General features: G+C 40.8%; 1 protein-coding gene across 2 annotated transcripts in view; it reads left to right on the forward strand.

The window, feature by feature from the left end:
• The first annotated feature begins 9,468 nt into the window (after positions 1-9,468).
• The window catches only part of fbn2b (fibrillin 2b), a 124,268-nt gene continuing 116,123 nt past the window's right edge, over positions 9,469-17,613 (forward strand). For both annotated transcript variants that reach the window (XM_042323054.1, XM_042323056.1), the window contains exons 1-2: positions 9,469-9,588; positions 11,307-11,647. In XM_042323054.1, coding sequence (XP_042178988.1) covers positions 11,469-11,647 — 179 coding nt within the window. In that variant the 5' untranslated portion in view covers positions 9,469-9,588; positions 11,307-11,468. The remainder of the gene's footprint in view (positions 9,589-11,306; positions 11,648-17,613) is intronic.

The raw sequence follows: 17,613 nt of genomic DNA on the forward strand, positions 1-17,613 counted from the left end.
TTCAAAAAACAAATAAAGCAACACCTCACGGCACAACACCTCTCCCCCATGTGACCTACTTGTGTGTATGTACTGACATGTATGTGTAACTGATATATGCACGAACACACACACACACACACACACACACACACACACACACACTCTCTAACACACACTCTACACACACCCATGCGTTATTATTATTTAGTTGTATTGTTTCTTTTGTTAAATGTGGGTAAATGTGTGTGTATTTAGTTGTAGTTTTTTAATGTATGTAAATTGTAAAGCCTTTTTTTCTCTAATTTCTTTTTCATTGTGTTGGACCCCAGTAAGGTTACCTGTCGCCATTGGCGTCGGCTAAAGGGGATCCTAATAAAATCCGAAATCAGGGCTTCTACTGTTCCGCTTTTCCCCCCCGAACCAAACTATGGATTTTTCCAGACATTTCTTTCCAAAGTTGTCTGGCCCATATAGGATGTGGCATTATGATTCATTACTATGAGCAGGATGAGTAATGTACGCTATTTATCCCTGCTGTGGGCCTGTCAGTGAGCTGGTTTGTCTGAGTGATGTATCTCCCTGTTCCAGGGCCGTCCTCTAAGATCCAGGCCCCTGGTGTTTTCACAAGGTTCAGACAGCACCAGGAAGGAACAACCTGGGCATGGGACCAAGAATCTGTCCACTATATTTATTCCTCCAACCCATCTACCACCGTCCCTCTCCTCTCCGACAAACAAGGACAGACTGGGACCAAAAAGCTGCCTTGGCATTTCTAACACAACGGCCCATTTACCTTCCTTGCGGCCCTCACAATGGACCATTTTTTTCCCTTCAGGCCCCAATTATTAGCCAGATAATTATCATTTTGCACAAAAAAAACAAAGTTAGACAGGCCCACTGTGCTAAAAATGGACCGGCCCATCTGACATTTGCCCGAAATGCCGGATGGCCAGTCCGCCCCTGCTGACACACAACACAGAAAATGAAAAGTGACATCCCTAGAAGTCTTCTCATGAGGAACTGGATGGGAGTGCCGAAAGGGGACTGGCTGGGCCCATATGGGCACCAAATGGGTCCTCGTCTGGGTTCTGTAACACTTGTCATTCCTCATATACAGAGATCTCTGGGAAGGACACCAGCCCCAATGCTCACTGTACTACACCACCGACTGTATTCCTGCTCATTGCAAGTCTGGAAGATGTTAGACAAATAGATTTTTCTTTTTTTATGGGGCATGGCATCTCACAAGAGTCCTTTTAAAACTGACGTGCAGGACTTCTAATAGCATACTTAAACATGCAATAACAATATTTAATGCTGACCATGCACAATCTATAAAAATGTGCCTTGTGGCAGGATAATAATGCATCTATCACACCTCAGTCCAGATGACCATACTGTATCTAAAGCACTACTATGTATGTAGAATACACCAGATGACCATACTGTATCTAAAGCACTACTATGTATGTAGAATACACCAGATGACCATACTGTATCTAAAGCGCTACTATGTATGTAGAAAACACCAGATGACCATACTGTATCTAAAGCGCTACTATGTATGTAGAAAACACCAGATGACCATACTGTATCTAAAGCGCTACTATGTATGTAGAACACACCAGATGACCATACTGTATCTAAAGCGCTACTATGTATGTAGAATACACCAGATGACCATACTGTATCTAAAGCGCTACTATGTATGTAGAACACACCAGATGACCATACTGTATCTAAAGCACTACTATGTATGTAGAATACACCAGATGACCATACTGTATCTAAAGCACTACTATGTATGTAGAATACACCAGATGACCATACTGTATCTAAAGCACTACTATGTATGTAGAATACACCAGATGACCATACTGTATCTAAAGCGCTACTATGTATGTAGAACACACCAGATGACCATACTGTATCTAAGCGCTACTATGTATGTAGAACAGATGAAGATGAAGATACTGTATCTAAAGCATAAAGCACTACTGTGTAAAGAGAACACCAGATGACCATACTGTATCTAAAGCATAAAGCACGACTGTGTAAAGAGAACACCAGATGACCATACTGTATCTAAAGCATAAAGCACTACTGTGTAAAGAGAACACCAGATGACCATACTGTATCTAAAGCATAAAGCACTACTGTGTAAAGAGAACACCAGATGACCATACTGTATCTAAAGCATAAAGCACGACTGTGTAAAGAGAACATCAGATGACCATACTGTATCTAAAGCATAAAGCACGACTGTGTAAAGAGAACACCAGATGACCATACTGTATCTAAAGCATAAAGCACGACTGTGTAAAGAGAACACCAGATGACCATACTGTATCTAAAGCATAAAGCACTACTGTGTAAAGAGAACACCAGATGACCATACTGTATCTAAAGCATAAAGCACTACTGTGTAAAGAGAACACCAGATGACCATACTGTATCTAAAGCATAAAGCACTACTGTGTAAAGAGAACACCAGAAGACCATACTGTATCTAAAGCATAAAGCACGACTGTGTAAAGAGAACACCAGATGACCATACTGTATCTAAAGCATAAAGCACTACTGTGTAAAGAGAACACCAGATGACCATACTGTATCTAAAGCATAAAGCACTACTGTGTAAAGAGAACATCAGATGACCATACTGTATCTAAAGCACTACTCTGTAAAGAGAAGACCAGATGACCATACTGTATCTAAAGCACTACTGTGTAAAGAAAACACCAGATGACCATACTGTATCTAAAGCACTACTGTGTAAAGAGAACACCAGAAGACCATACTGTATCTATAGCACTACTGTGTAAAGAGAACACCAGATGACCATACTGTATCTAAAGCACTACTGTGTAAAGAGAACACCAGAAGACCATACTGTATCTAAAGCACTACTGTGTAAAGAGAACACCAGAAGACCATACTGTATCTAAAGCATAAAGCACTACTGTGTAAAGAGAACACCAGAAGACCATACTGTATCTAAAGCACTACTGTGTAAAGAGAACACCAGAAGACCATACTGTATCTAAAGCACTACTGTGTAAAGAGAACACCAGAAGACCATACTGTATCTAAACGATAAAGCACTACTGTGTAAAGAGAACACCAGAAGACCATACTGTATCTAAAGCACTACTGTGTAAAGAGAACACCAGAAGACCATACTGTATCTAAAGCACTACTGTGTAAAGAGAACACCAGAAGACCATACTGTATCTAAAGCACTACTGTGTAAAGAGAACACCAGAAGACCATACTGTATCTAAAGCACTACTGTGTAAAGAGAACACCAGATGACCATACTGTATCTAAAGGATAAAGCACTACTGTGTAAAGAGAACACCAGATGACCATACTGTATCTAAAGGATAAAGCACTACTGTGGAAAGAGAACACCAGAAGACCATACTGTATCTAAAGCACTACTGTGTAAAGAGAACACCAGAAGACCATACTGTATCTAAAGCATAAAGCACTACTGTGTAAAGAGAACACCAGAAGACCATACTGTATCTAAAGCATAAAGCACTACTGTGTAAAGAGAACACCAGAAGACCATACTGTATCTAAAGGATAAAGCACTACTGTGTAAAGAGAACACCAGATGACCATACTGTATCTAAAGCATAAATCACTACTGTGTAAAGAGAACACCAGATGAACATACTGTATCCAAAGCACTACTGTGTAAAGAGAACACCAGATGACCATACTGTATCTAAAGCACTACTGTGTAAAGAGAACACCAGATGACAATACTGTATCTAAAGCATAAAGCACTACTGTGTAAAGAGAACACCAGAAGACCATACTGTATCTAAAGCATAAAGCACTACTGTGTAAAGAGAACACCAGATGACCATACTGTATCTAAAGCACTACTGTGTAAAGAGAACACCAGATGACCATACTGTATCTAAAGCACTACTGTGTAAAGAGAACACCAGATGACCATACTGTATCTAAAGCACTACTGTGTAAAGAGAACACCAGATGACCATACTGTATCTAAAGGATAAAGCACTACTGTGTAAAGAGAACACCAGATGACCATACTGTATCCAAAGCATTACTGTGTAAAGAGAACACCAGAAGACCATACTGTCTCTAAAGGATAAAGCACTACTGTGTAAAGAGAACAGCAGATGACCATACTGTATCTAAAGCATAAAGCACTACTGTGTAAAGAGAACACCAGATGAACATACTGTATCCAAAGCACTACTGTGTAAAGAGAACACCAGATGACCATACTGTATCTAAAGCACTACTGTGTAAAGAGAACACCAGATGACCATACTGTATCTAAAGCACTACTGTGTAAAGAGAACACCAGATGACCATACTGTATCCAAAGCACTACTGTGTAAAAGACAACCAGATGACCATACTGTATCTAAAGGATAAAGCACTACTGTGTAAAGAGAACACCAGATGACCATACTGTATCTAAATGATAAAGCACTACTGTGTAAAGAGAACACCAGAAGACCATACTGTATCTAAAGCACTACTGTGTAAAGAGAACACCAGAAGACCATACTGTCTCTAAAGGATAAAGCACTACTGTGTAAAGAGAACACCAGAAGACCATACTGTATCTAAAGCATAAAGCACTACTGTGTAAAGAGAACACCAGATGACCATACTGTATCTAAAGCACTACTGTGTAAAGAGAACACCAGAAGACCATACTGTATCTAAAGCACTACTGTGTAAAGAGAACACCAGAAGACCATACTGTATCTAAACGATAAAGCACTACTGTGTAAAGAGAACACCAGAAGACCATACTGTATCTAAAGCACTACTGTGTAAAGAGAACACCAGAAGACCATACTGTATCTAAAGCACTACTGTGTAAAGAGAACACCAGAAGACCATACTGTTTCTAAAGCACTACTGTGTAAAGAGAACACCAGAAGACCATACTGTATCTAAAGCATAAAGCACTACTCTGTAAAGAGAACACCAGATGACCATACTGTATCTGAAGCATAAATCACTACTGTGTAAAGAGAACACCAGATGAACATACTGTATCCAAAGCACTACTGTGTAAAGAGAACACCAGATGACCATACTGTATCTAAAGCACTACTGTGTAAAGAGAACACCAGATGACAATACTGTATCTAAAGCATAAAGCACTACTGTGTAAAGAGAACACCAGATGACCATACTGTATCTAAAGCACTACTGTGTAAAGAGAACACCAGATGACCATACTGTATCTAAAGGATAAAGCACTACTGTGTAAAGAGAACACCAGATGACCATACTGTATCCAAAGCATTACTGTGTAAAGAGAACAGCAGATGACCATACTGTATCTAAAGCATAAAGCACTACTGTGTAAAGAGAACACCAGATGACCATACTGTATCCAAAGCATTACTGTGTAAAGAGAACAGCAGATGACCATACTGTATCTAAAGGATAAAGCACTACTGTGTAAAGAGAACAGCAGATGACCATACTGTATCTAAAGCATAAAGCACTACTGTGTAAAGAGAACACCAGATGACCATACTGTATCTAAAGCACTACTGTGTAAAGAGAACACCAGATGACCATACTGTATCCAAAGCATTACTGTGTAAAGAGAACACCAGATGACCATACTGTATCTAAAGGATAAAGCACTACTGTGTAAAGAGAACAGCAGATGACCATACTGTATCTAAAGCATAAAGCACTTCTGTGTAAAAGAACACCAGATGAACATACTGTATCCAAAGCACTACTGTGTAAAGAGAACACCAGATGACCATACTGTATCTAAAGCACTACTGTGTAAAGAGAACACCAGATGACCATACTGTATCTAAAGCACTACTGTGTAAAGAGAACACCAGATGACCATACTGTATCCAAAGCACTACTGTGTAAAGACAACACCAGATGACCATACTGTATCTAAAGGATAAAGCACTACTGTGTAAAGAGAACACCAGATGACCATACTGTATCTAAAGCACTACTGTGTAAAGAGAACACCAGAAGACCATACTGTATCTAAAGGATAAAGCACTACTGTGTAAAGAGAACACCAGATGACCATACTGTATCTAAATGATAAAGCACTACTGTGTAAAGAGAACACCAGAAGACCATACTGTATCTAAAGCATAAAGCACTACTGTGTAAAGAGAACACCAGATGACCATACTGTATCTAAAGCACTACTGTGTAAAGAGAACACCAGAAGACCATACTGTATCTAAAGCACTACTGTGTAAAGAGAACACCAGAAGACCATACTGTATCTAAACGATAAAGCACTACTGTGTAAAGAGAACACCAGAAGACCATACTGTATCTAAAGCACTACTGTGTAAAGAGAACACCAGAAGACCATACTGTATCTAAAGCACTACTGTGTAAAGAGAACACCAGAAGACCATACTGTATCTAAAGCACTACTGTGTAAAGAGAACACCAGAAGACCATACTGTATCTAAAGCATAAAGCACTACTGTGTAAAGAGAACACCAGATGACCATACTGTATCTAAAGCATAAATCACTACTGTGTAAAGAGAACACCAGATGAACATACTGTATCCAAAGCACTACTGTGTAAAGAGAACACCAGATGACCATACTGTATCTAAAGCACTACTGTGTAAAGAGAACACCAGATGACAATACTGTATCTAAAGCATAAAGCACTACTGTGTAAAGAGAACACCAGATGACCATACTGTATCTAAATGATAAAGCACTACTGTGTAAAGAGAACACCAGAAGACCATACTGTATCTAAAGCACTACTGTGTAAAGAGAACACCAGAAGACCATACTGTATCTAAAGCATAAAGCACTACTGTGTAAAGAGAACACCAGATGACCATACTGTATCTAAAGCACTACTGTGTAAAGAGAACACCAGATGACCATACTGTATCTAAAGCACTACTGTGTAAAGAGAACACCAGATGACCATACTGTATCTAAAGGATAAAGCACTACTGTGTAAAGAGAACACCAGATGACCATACTGTATCCAAAGCATTACTGTGTAAAGAGAACAGCAGATGACCATACTGTATCTAAAGGATAAAGCACTACTGTGTAAAGAGAACAGCAGATGACCATACTGTATCTAAAGCATAAAGCACTACTGTGTAAAGAGAACACCAGATGACCATACTGTATCTAAAGCACTACTGTGTAAAGAGAACACCAGATGACCATACTGTATCCAAAGCATTACTGTGTAAAGAGAACACCAGATGACCATACTGTATCTAAAGCATAAAGCACTACTGTGTAAAGAGAACACCAGATGAACATACTGTATCTAAAGCATAAAGCACAACTGTGTAAAGAGAACACCAGATGAACAAAACATCCACTGTTCCACTAGTTTAAAAACCTGGTCTATCTGGATCATAGCAGTGATGTCATTACCATACTGTACCTGGGTGGTTTTGGTGCAGGCCGGTAGCGTGTTCTGTGAGCGTTCTATATTCTCCATATGTAGACATACGCCCAGCAATGAGTGTGTTGAGAGTAGTGAGCGAAGGGGAGAAAGAGAAAGAGGTAGGGGGGCTAGTTAATGTATTTCCCTGGGATCCTGCTGTACAATCCATACAGACAGTGTTGGTTTCACTCGGCCCCAGAATACATGGGGACATGTGGTTCTGTTTAGCGGATTGGGGGGGGTACCTTTACAGAAAAACACATGATTTCACTTTTCATGTGAAGTTTCACGTATTTTGAACATTTCACGTGATCACATGTGGTTTCATGTTATCACATGTTGCTTTAGATGTTGTTACATGTTATCACATTAACTTTACATAAGATCACATGTGATCATGTGAAATTCATGTGGTTTTTCCATAAGGGTGGAGAGGGCTGGAAGACGGTCATTGGGGGTGTTCAGTCTTTCTTCCCATCACACACTGTGTAAGATAGCCACTCAAAGACCCAAGAGGACTCCAAACTAAGCACATTGCAAATCCTCCCAGTCACTCAAATGCTGCATGTTCAAGGCTAAGCCTGTTCGGCTGTGTTGTTCCATGTGAGAATGGAGTGCCATGATAATTGGCTTAAACATGCAGATGTGTGTGTGTGTCAGAGTTTGTGCATCTGCAAAAGTGTGTGTGTTCACGTGCGTGTGTCTGCGAAAGTGTGTGAGTGTGAGAGAGTGCTAAAACATGATTTCATCCAAATGTTCCTAATTAGTTGTATCACCTTTAGAGCGTGGCCATGCCAGCTGGCCTGAACACTGATTTCTCTATGAAGGCTTGGGAGTGTTCATTAATTTAGTTTGTAGGGAAACACCCACAATCTAAATGTCAACGATCCCAACAGAACAAAAGGAAATGTAAATGATTTGGATATCAGGAGTACTGACATTTGACCTTTTCACTCATTATATCACTGTCTTTTGTTCTCAAAACTCATAACTCCATTGACGTGTTACTCCCTAATTACAGTATTATGTGAGTTTTCAGCATTTTTGTGCATTGTTGTAAAAAGACCCGTATTTACAACTTCCTTACAGAATGGTGAGTGGTGAGGAGACTATTTTAGGGCAGTCCTGACAAACACTGCTTGCTGTGTTTTCCAAACTTGTTTCCTTAGACAAACGGTGTATCCCAACACTTGGGATGTGCTCAGCTGCTCAATAGGCCACCAGTTCATTTGATCTATTTTCTATCAACATTAACAACATTGCATAAAGATTTGTCAATCAATGCGATGTGCCAGGGGCCAACTTTGATTGTAGAGGTGGAGGGGACATAATGCCTACCCGACCGCTCTGAGGCATCTGCAAGGTCCTAAAACACATCATTGCCCTGTTTTGTATCACATTCCAATGATAAAACTGGAGGGGGACAAAAATGCAATTTCAGAATGTCCCCAGTGAAAGTTGCGCCCATGCCCTGTGGGCTACTGCAATAAATAGAAGAGCTATCTAAATAGCATGCGCAAAACTTTTATAAAATATACAGACAATATAGCAATAACGTGTCCTTTAAGTTTGGTTTTAACGTAAACATACTAAATTGCCTGTGATAAATGACAGGGTGTGTCCACTGACCAAAATTTAAAGACAAAAGATCTTATTCAATTATTATGATTGCAAAGGTCCACAGATCACTTCCATGTGATAATTCGTCAAAAACCATAGAACTATAACAACCTTTTGTGGGGGTAATGATGGAATTCTATCCTATTGGCAAGGTTAGTTTGTGTTACACATTTCCATTGATTGAGGATTATTAGTTGACTAATTGCTTTAGTCTAACTGATCATTTGCTTAATTAGACTCGTCTTCATTACACAGCTATAAAGGAAAGTAGCTGGAAAATAGGTCATGTTAGAGGTCTGGCTAAATACTTGCCCACTTTATAACAGAGTCTTATGGAATGTGGGTTTGTCCTGTGGTCCGTTAGTAACCCCCCTCTCTGTGTGTCTTAAAAAAGCACCTCCCCTCTTCCAATCAGTGCAATTCCCTAACTTTTCTCTTTTTCTCAAAGGCTATAGTTCAATATCCCATTCCGAGGCACATATCGCATTTCAAATTCGGACTCGCGGCTCCTCGACTTCAAGGCACTGCAACAATTATAAGGTATCGTGCTATTATGGATTTATGACACTGGTTATCAATTATTCACTATTGTCATAGGACTTTTTTTTTTACCCGAGTTGAGAATGTTATGCTTGTGTTATATAAGAAATGTAATGCGCATTGACCTGCCTTTTCAGTTGTTAATGGTTGAAAGAAATTGTCAAAACTGTTTCGGTGAGGATTATTTTAGGCAAAACTGCAACATCTGTTTTGCCGGCATTTTTTCCGTGGCTGATAAGTATACAGTAGCCTGCCTACGAGCCGAGGTTCTCTGTATGCTTTGGGAATATAATTGGTATGCTGTGTGGTTGGTTATATTACCAAGGTGGTTAGTTTGTTACTTTGCAACTTTGCTTCAAGAGACGATACATTTGTGGTCCACTTCGATATCATGTTTTAATTTTTGTCCCATAAAAAAAGTTGCTGACAAAATGTCTGCATGATATTGCCCAAATGTTGTGCCCCTCAGATATTTAGAAGTTAATTCATTTCACTGTTCAATGTAGTTTTATCTTGTCCTTTAATTAAACGTTTTTCAGAGGTAAGACAAAGGCAAGAACAGTTGATTAGCTGATTTAAGTTTTGAATCTGTCTTTTTTGCAGTGTAAATAACTTACTGGTCATTTGACATTTGAGTCAACAAAAAGGCTATATATACTGCAGTATGTACTGTAATTGATCAGGCATTTCTTTGTTCGGTCTCGCGGATTGATCCGGTGAACATGAACTCCTCCGCATTGCCTACTGTAAATAAAGCCACCAAACGTTTTACCACTGAGGGTGTCGTAACCTATCAAATTTGTGAAAGAGAGGAAAAAACGTTATATGTATGATTTCCAATATTAGAACAAATTATGAATAATATTGCATATTCACATGGCAACGGTCATTTTTGTAATGACTTCCTGCTTTGACATTTCAACATATTATATGTAAAGCAATTTAAAGTGTTTGTGTCGAGAGAGTGAAAGACAGATCGAAAGAAAGAGAGCGGGGGTGGAGTGAGGGAATGCGGAGGAGTATCGTTACCGGTCATTTATCGCTCATCTTTCATTACATTTTATTGAATGCAGTGATGGAGGCTATTTTTCTTCCCCATGTTTTGCATAATAACCAACTATTGAGGAGAAAATGGCCAATCTTTCCTTCCTTCTCTGTAACCCCCTGATGTGGGTTAAACGGTGGTTATATATCACTGGGGGCCAATCATTTAGTCTTAAAGCTGACTTTTAATGAGAAATAATAAAAACCAATGGCTGTCCAATTAGACTTGATAGTTTTTCAACGTAATACGCTTTAATGCTGCTAGGACCAACCTGTAAAAGTGGACTTGCAGGTAAGTAATTAGAAATGAATTCGATTTTGAAATCCAGATACCAGTGAAAGTATATGTTAAACACTGAGTTTAGTTCTCCCCCTGAAAGAATAACTGAAGATTTTCCCAATTAAGGGAGAGAGAAAGAGGGTTGGGGTAGTTTGGAGGGGGGTTTCTAAATAAAATGGTTGATTTTTTAGCAATGACATCAGCATTTAAAAATAAATGTCACTGTCATTTGGCACAGCAACCCATTACTTTTTTCTGCAGACTTGAAACAGGACACATTCCACCCTAAGTACCAATCACTTTTGACCAATACTCTTGTGTTGAGATGGTTAACTTGCACATGTCTGCTGGAGGCCAAAAGCCCTGATGTATGTTCCTGTCTGCCCCCCACCAGCCCCCAACCCTGAAGTGCACACAGGGACTGGGACAGGTCCACACATACGTGTGTGTGTGTGTGTGTAGCTCACCTCAGGTGACATCAACAAAGAGTAAGAGGAAGTGACATCATCCAGTAGTCTTCAGCAGCAGAGCTACGCAGAGCCACACAAAGCAGCCAATGGGAGCAGGGAAGCTGGCCCGGGTGCTGTTGGGATGGGCGGCCGTGTGCTTGGCCTCGGTCCACACTGCGTACGGCCAGGCGGGAGACGGAGGGTACCAAGCCAGCCGCTTCACAGGAAAGGTGGACGAGAGGGAGGTGCAGAGGGTTCGCAGGAGAGGACAGGAGACACTCAGAGGGTAAGGAGTTTGGCTGTTTGCTGAGTATTAAAGCCAGGACAGCAACCATAGGGCGGCGCACAATTGGCCCAGCGTCGTCCGGGTTAGGGCAGGGTTTGGCCGGGGTAGGCCGTCATTGTAAATAATAATTTGTTCTTAACTGACTTGCCTAGTTAAATAAAGGTAAAATAAAAATATATATAAAAAAAATTATTGATTTTGATTTATTTTGAAGAAAGGATGTGCGCTTGTGGGGGTTGTCTGTCTTTGAGTTTATCCATAATGATCCACTGAAACATGGTTATATGATTAGGAAATAGATTAGGCTTAGAATGTGGACAGTTGGACAATTTGGATGGCTTTCCCACTTGAGCTGTCTTGGCAACTTTCTCTTCCACTGCTGTGCTTCCTGGGCTAAAGCCAACATAGTCTTAGTACAACCAAATAATGCTGAATACATAATTGTTCTCCCAAAGACAGCACATGTTCGAAGCTAAAAGGTTGCTTGCAAAACTGAGAGATCCTTGAGTATTTACAGAAAATTGGCATTTTCATGGGAGAGTCTAGGTCAAGGGCTAGGACCAATAATGAAAGTTTGTTGAGTGAATGCAATGACCCAAATCTAAGCAAGCAGGCATTCTGTTAAGTGTATTAGGTAGAGAACACATAGCTGAAGACTGCAGGGGAAAGTTTATTGGCAACAATGTTTTGAGCGGAGGTAATCACTCAGAGTAGGGGTAAAAGGGCAGTAAATTGGGAATTTGCGAAGGCGGGGCTGTTCAAGTTTTCCAGTGGGGTGGATCATAGAAACCACAGAACCCTCCTTCATCATCACCCCCACCGTCTCCCCGTAACCCCCCTCCTCTCCTCCCTCCTTCATCATCACCCCCCCCGTCTCCCCGTAACCCCCTCCTCTCCTCCCTCCTTCATCATCACCCCCACCGTCTCCCCGTAACCCCCCCTCTCCTCCTCCCTCCTTCATCATCACCCCCACCGTCTCCCCGTAACCCCCTCCTCTCCTCCCTCCTTCATCATCACCCCCACCGTCTCCCCGTAACCCCCTCCTCTCCTCCCTCCTTCATCATCACCCCCACCGTCTCCCCGTAACCCCCTCTTCTCCTCCCTCCTTCATCATCACCCCCACCATCTCCCCGTAACCCCCTCCTCTCCTCCCTCCTTCATCATCACCCCCACCGTCTCCCCGTAACCCCCTCCTCTCCTCCCTCCTTCATCATCACCCCCACCGTCTCCCTGTAACCCCCTCCTCTCCTTCCTCCTTCATCATCACCCCCACCGTCTCCCCGTAACTCCCCTCCTCTCCTCCCTCCTTCATCATCATCACCCCCACCGTCTCCCCGTAACCCCCTCCTCTCCTCCCTCCTTCATCATCACCCCCACCGTCTCCCCGTAACCCCCCTCCTCTCCTCCCTACTTCATCATCACCCCCACCGTCTCCCCGTAATCCCAGGGACTGGGTGGGATGTGTGTCAATGGAGCAAGGCAAAGCTTTTACTGTATATTTCCCCCTTTCGGAAAAACAAAGGATGTTTTGTTGGGACTAGTCTTGAATGTCAGCATCAGTTATTCCAATCAGTCTCTCATCTGTCCCAGTTTATGGCTCCCCTGCGCCCCAACGCAGGAAATGAGGTATTCTGATCGCTCTGGGGGCATGACAAGGGACATTTGTTTCACTGCCGCAGGTGACAAAGCAACAGAACCCATGGCAGCAGAGAAAAAGAGAGAGAAGGAGTGAGAGAGAGAAAGCGAGGCCTTCTTGGAATTAAATAGTATTCAGTTACAGTGCAGACATGGGGTGACAGGTAGCCGAGTGGTTAGCGTTGCGCCAGTAACTGAAAGGTTGCTGGTTTGAATACCTGAGTCATCAAGGTAAAAAAAAAATCTGTAGATGGGTCCTTGAGCAAGGCTCTTAACCCTAATTTGCTCCAGGGTTGTGGTACTATTATGGCTGACCCTGTAAAAGACCATACATTTCACTGCACCTATCCGGTGTATGTAAAATATCTTCCTTTTTCAAATTTGAGTGGGGGTAAAGCACACATAGAACTGAGTTGCTGTTTTCTTGTCAGTCAGTGTGATTAATTCAGCAGCCATTGGACAACTCTGCCTGACATAAATTGAGTCTTATTGGAGTCATTTCGTCTGAGAGCCAGCTAGACACAAGGCCACTTCAGGCTTGACCTGTGTCACATTCGCTCAATGGTTGACTCAGAACACACGTAGTGGGCTGTTCTGGTCTAGCAATCTTATCCTTTGATCTGCTCTGTGTAGCAGAACCGTGTTGCATAAAATAATAATGTAGCGAATGCAACAATTTAGAAACTGAATGGCCGGGGGATGCCAGCAGCCTTTTCATGGCAAGTAACAAAGCCTGTAGTTTCTTTCCATATCTTTTAAGTTCTACAACACTATTCTTTATAGGATGACTATATTAGCACCCAACATATACAGATGATCCAAGTTGAAAGCCCCCCTCACAACACAATGACATTGACATGACATGAAATTGGAAAGTCTTTCACTAAACATTGTATACAGCATCAGAGTCACAGATTCCCTCTGCGAGGGAGAGATTATTTTAATAGTGGTACAGCATCAGAGTCACAGATTCCCTCTGTGAGGGAGATATTATTTTAATTGTGGTCATTACACTGGTCTTTGTTTTGTGAACAGTGTTTATCTGCAGGCTGAATACTCCACAGCCCAGGGTTTCAGACTTTACTGTTGTCTTTACAGCCCCCCCAACCACCCACTTTATTTCCCAGCAGTACCTCCTGCTCTGCCTCTGAACTGTCTGGCTCTGAACTTCTGGCCCTCTGGAATCCTCCATGTGAAGAGCCTCCGACACTCTGTCTCATAACTGTTGAGTTTGCACCTTCAAGCCAGGAGCATGTGGCCCCCAGAAGGCCTCTAGCCTATATATTGGTCTGTAAGATCAGAGGACTGAGAAAAAGCCAGAAGATATGCTAGCTGACTACATATGTTGTTGACATTGACCTGAGCCCTGTTTCCCAAAAGCATCTTAAGACTAAGTTCTTCGTTAGAACTAGAAGTCGACCGATTAATCGGAATGGCCCATTTCAAGTTTTTATAACAATTGGTAATCGTCATTTTGGACACCAATCATGGCCGATTACATTGCACTCTACAAGGAGACTGCGAGGCAGGCTGACTACCTGTTATGCGAGTGCAGCAAGGAGCCAAGGTAAGGTGCTAGCTAGCATTAAACGTATCTTATAAAAAACAATCAATCTTAACATAATCATTAGTTAACTACACATGGTTGATGATATTATTGGTTTATCTAGCTTGTCCTGCATTGCATATAATTGATGCGGTGCCTGTTAATTTATCATTGAATCACAGCCTACTTCGCCAAACGGGTGATTTAACAAGCGCATTCGAGAAAAAAGTACTGTCGTTGCACCAATGTGTACCTAACCATAAACATCAACGCCTTTCTTAAAATCAATACACAAGTATGTATTTTTAAACCTGCATATTTAGTTAATGTTGCCTGCTAACATGAATTTCTTTTAACTAGGGAAATTGTGTCACTTCTCTTGCGCTTTGTGCAACAGAGTCAGGGTATATGCAGCAGTTTGGGCCGCCTGGCTCATTTCGAACTGTGAAGACTATTTATTTCTAACAAAGACAGCCAACTTCGCCAAGCGGGGGATGATTTAACAAAAGTGCATTTGTGAAAAAGCACAATAGTTGCACGAATGTACCTAACCATAAACATCAATGCCTTTCTTAAAATCAATACACAGAAGTATATTTTTAGAAACCTGCATATTTAGTTAAAAGAAATTCATGTTAGCAGGCAATATTAAACTAGGGAAATTGTGTCACTTCTCTTGCGTTCGTTGCACGCAGAGTCAGTGTATATGCAACAGTTTGGGCCGCTTGGCTCGTTGCGAACTAATTTGCCAGAATTTTACGTAGTTATGACATAACATTGAAGGTTGTGCAATGTAACAGCAATATTTAGACTTATGGATGCCACCCGTTAGATAAAATACGTAACTGTTCCGTATTCCACTGAAAGAATAAACGTTTTGTTTTTGAAATTATAGTTTCCGGATTTTACCATATTAATGACCTAAGGCTGGTATTTCTGTATGTTATTATAATAGAATTAAGCCTATGATTTGATAGAGCAGTCTGACTGAGCGGTGGTAGGCCACAGCAGGCTCATAAGCATTCATTCAAACAGCACTTTCCTGCGTTTGCCAGCAGCTCTTCGCAATGCTTCAAGCATTGTGCTGTTTATGGCTTCAAGCCTATCAACTCCCGAGATTAGTCTGGCAATACTAAAGTACCTATTAGAACATCCAATAGTCAAAGGTATATGAAATACAAATGCTATAGAGAGAAATAGTCCTATAATAATTACAACCTAAAACTTCTTACCTGGGAATATTGAAGACTCATGTTAAAAGGATCCACCAGCTTTCATATGTTCTCGTGTTCTGAGCAAAGAACTTAAACGTTAGCTTTTTTACATGGCACATATTGCACTTTTACTTTCTTCTCCAGCACTTTGTTTTTGCATTATTTAAACCAACTTGAACATGCTTCATTATTTATTTGAGACTAAATTGATATTATATTAAGTTAAAATAAAAGGGTTCATTGTTCATTCAGTATTGTTGTAATTGTCATTACAAATATATACAGTATATAAAAATCAGCCGATTAATCGGTATTGGGTTTTTTGGTCCTCCAATAATCGGTATCGGTATCTGCGTTGAAAAATCATAATCGGTCAACCTCTAGTTAGAACCTTTGTAGGAGCATCATTAAATCTCAGAGTTGTTTCCCAAAACCATAGTTATTAACATTGCACTTGAAAATGTTTGTAATCTAACACCTACATCATGACCAATCGTAGAACAACTAAGTGCATCATTAGGTTCATTTTTTCCCTCCCGCGTCAATTTATACACAGAAGATCTCCGCTAAACATAGAAACACATGGTTCATCTGTCTCTCTGTGACCTCCGATAACTTCAGAACAGAAAGTTGACTACTAATACAAAGTTACCAATGTCTTTGCAATTGATACAAAGAAGCGATGTATAAAGATGCTTCAAATGAAAACCGAGACGACTGCATTAAAATATAAACAGTATAGGCTATAGGCCTATTTCAATCATATTGGAATACATTTCATGTTCAATTTAGTCATATTTTGCTACTTGTAGGCTACTGTCTGTAATGTGTAGCCTAACATGTGCTCAATGATGTGCCAAGCCGGTGATTTAGTACATTTTAAGGTGTGCAATATTTGCAGCCGTGGGTAGTAATATCTCTCCAGGAGCTGATCCATCGTCAGCATATAATGTTACGGTAAGATTTGAATATAGAAAGGTAATAAGAGAGCAGGGCTCCCTTTCTTTCGAGTTTATTTAGTGCTTTATCCGGGTAGTAGAGAGTAGAGCATTGCAGTAGTCTAACCTAGAAGTGACAAAAGCATGGATACATTTTTCTGCATCATTTTTTGGACAGAAGGTTTCTGATTTTTGCAATGTTACGTAGATGGAAAAAAGCTGTCCTTGAAATGGTCTTGATATGTTCTTCAAAAGAGAGATCAGGGTCCAGAGTAACGCCGAGGTCCTTCACAGTTTTATTTGAGACGATACTGTTTCAATATATAGTGAAAACAATACTGGTCCTAAAACGGAACCTTGAGGAACACCGAAATTTACAGTTGATTTGTCAGAGGACAAACCATTCACAGAGACAAACTGATATCTTTCCGACAGATAAGATCTAAACCAGGCCAGAACTTGTCCGTGTAGACCATTAAGATGAATTGTCAGATTCAACAGAAGATCTCTTTGTTTCTTGGGACCTAGAACAAGCATCTCTGTTTTGTCCGAGTTTAAAAGTAGAACGTTTGCAGCCATCCACTTCCTTATGTCTGAAACACATGCTTCTAGCAAGGGCAATTTTGGGGCTTC

The sequence above is a fragment of the Oncorhynchus tshawytscha genome, linkage group LG06 (assembly GCF_018296145.1).
Source record: "Oncorhynchus tshawytscha isolate Ot180627B linkage group LG06, Otsh_v2.0, whole genome shotgun sequence".
NCBI lineage: Eukaryota > Metazoa > Chordata > Actinopteri > Salmoniformes > Salmonidae > Oncorhynchus > Oncorhynchus tshawytscha.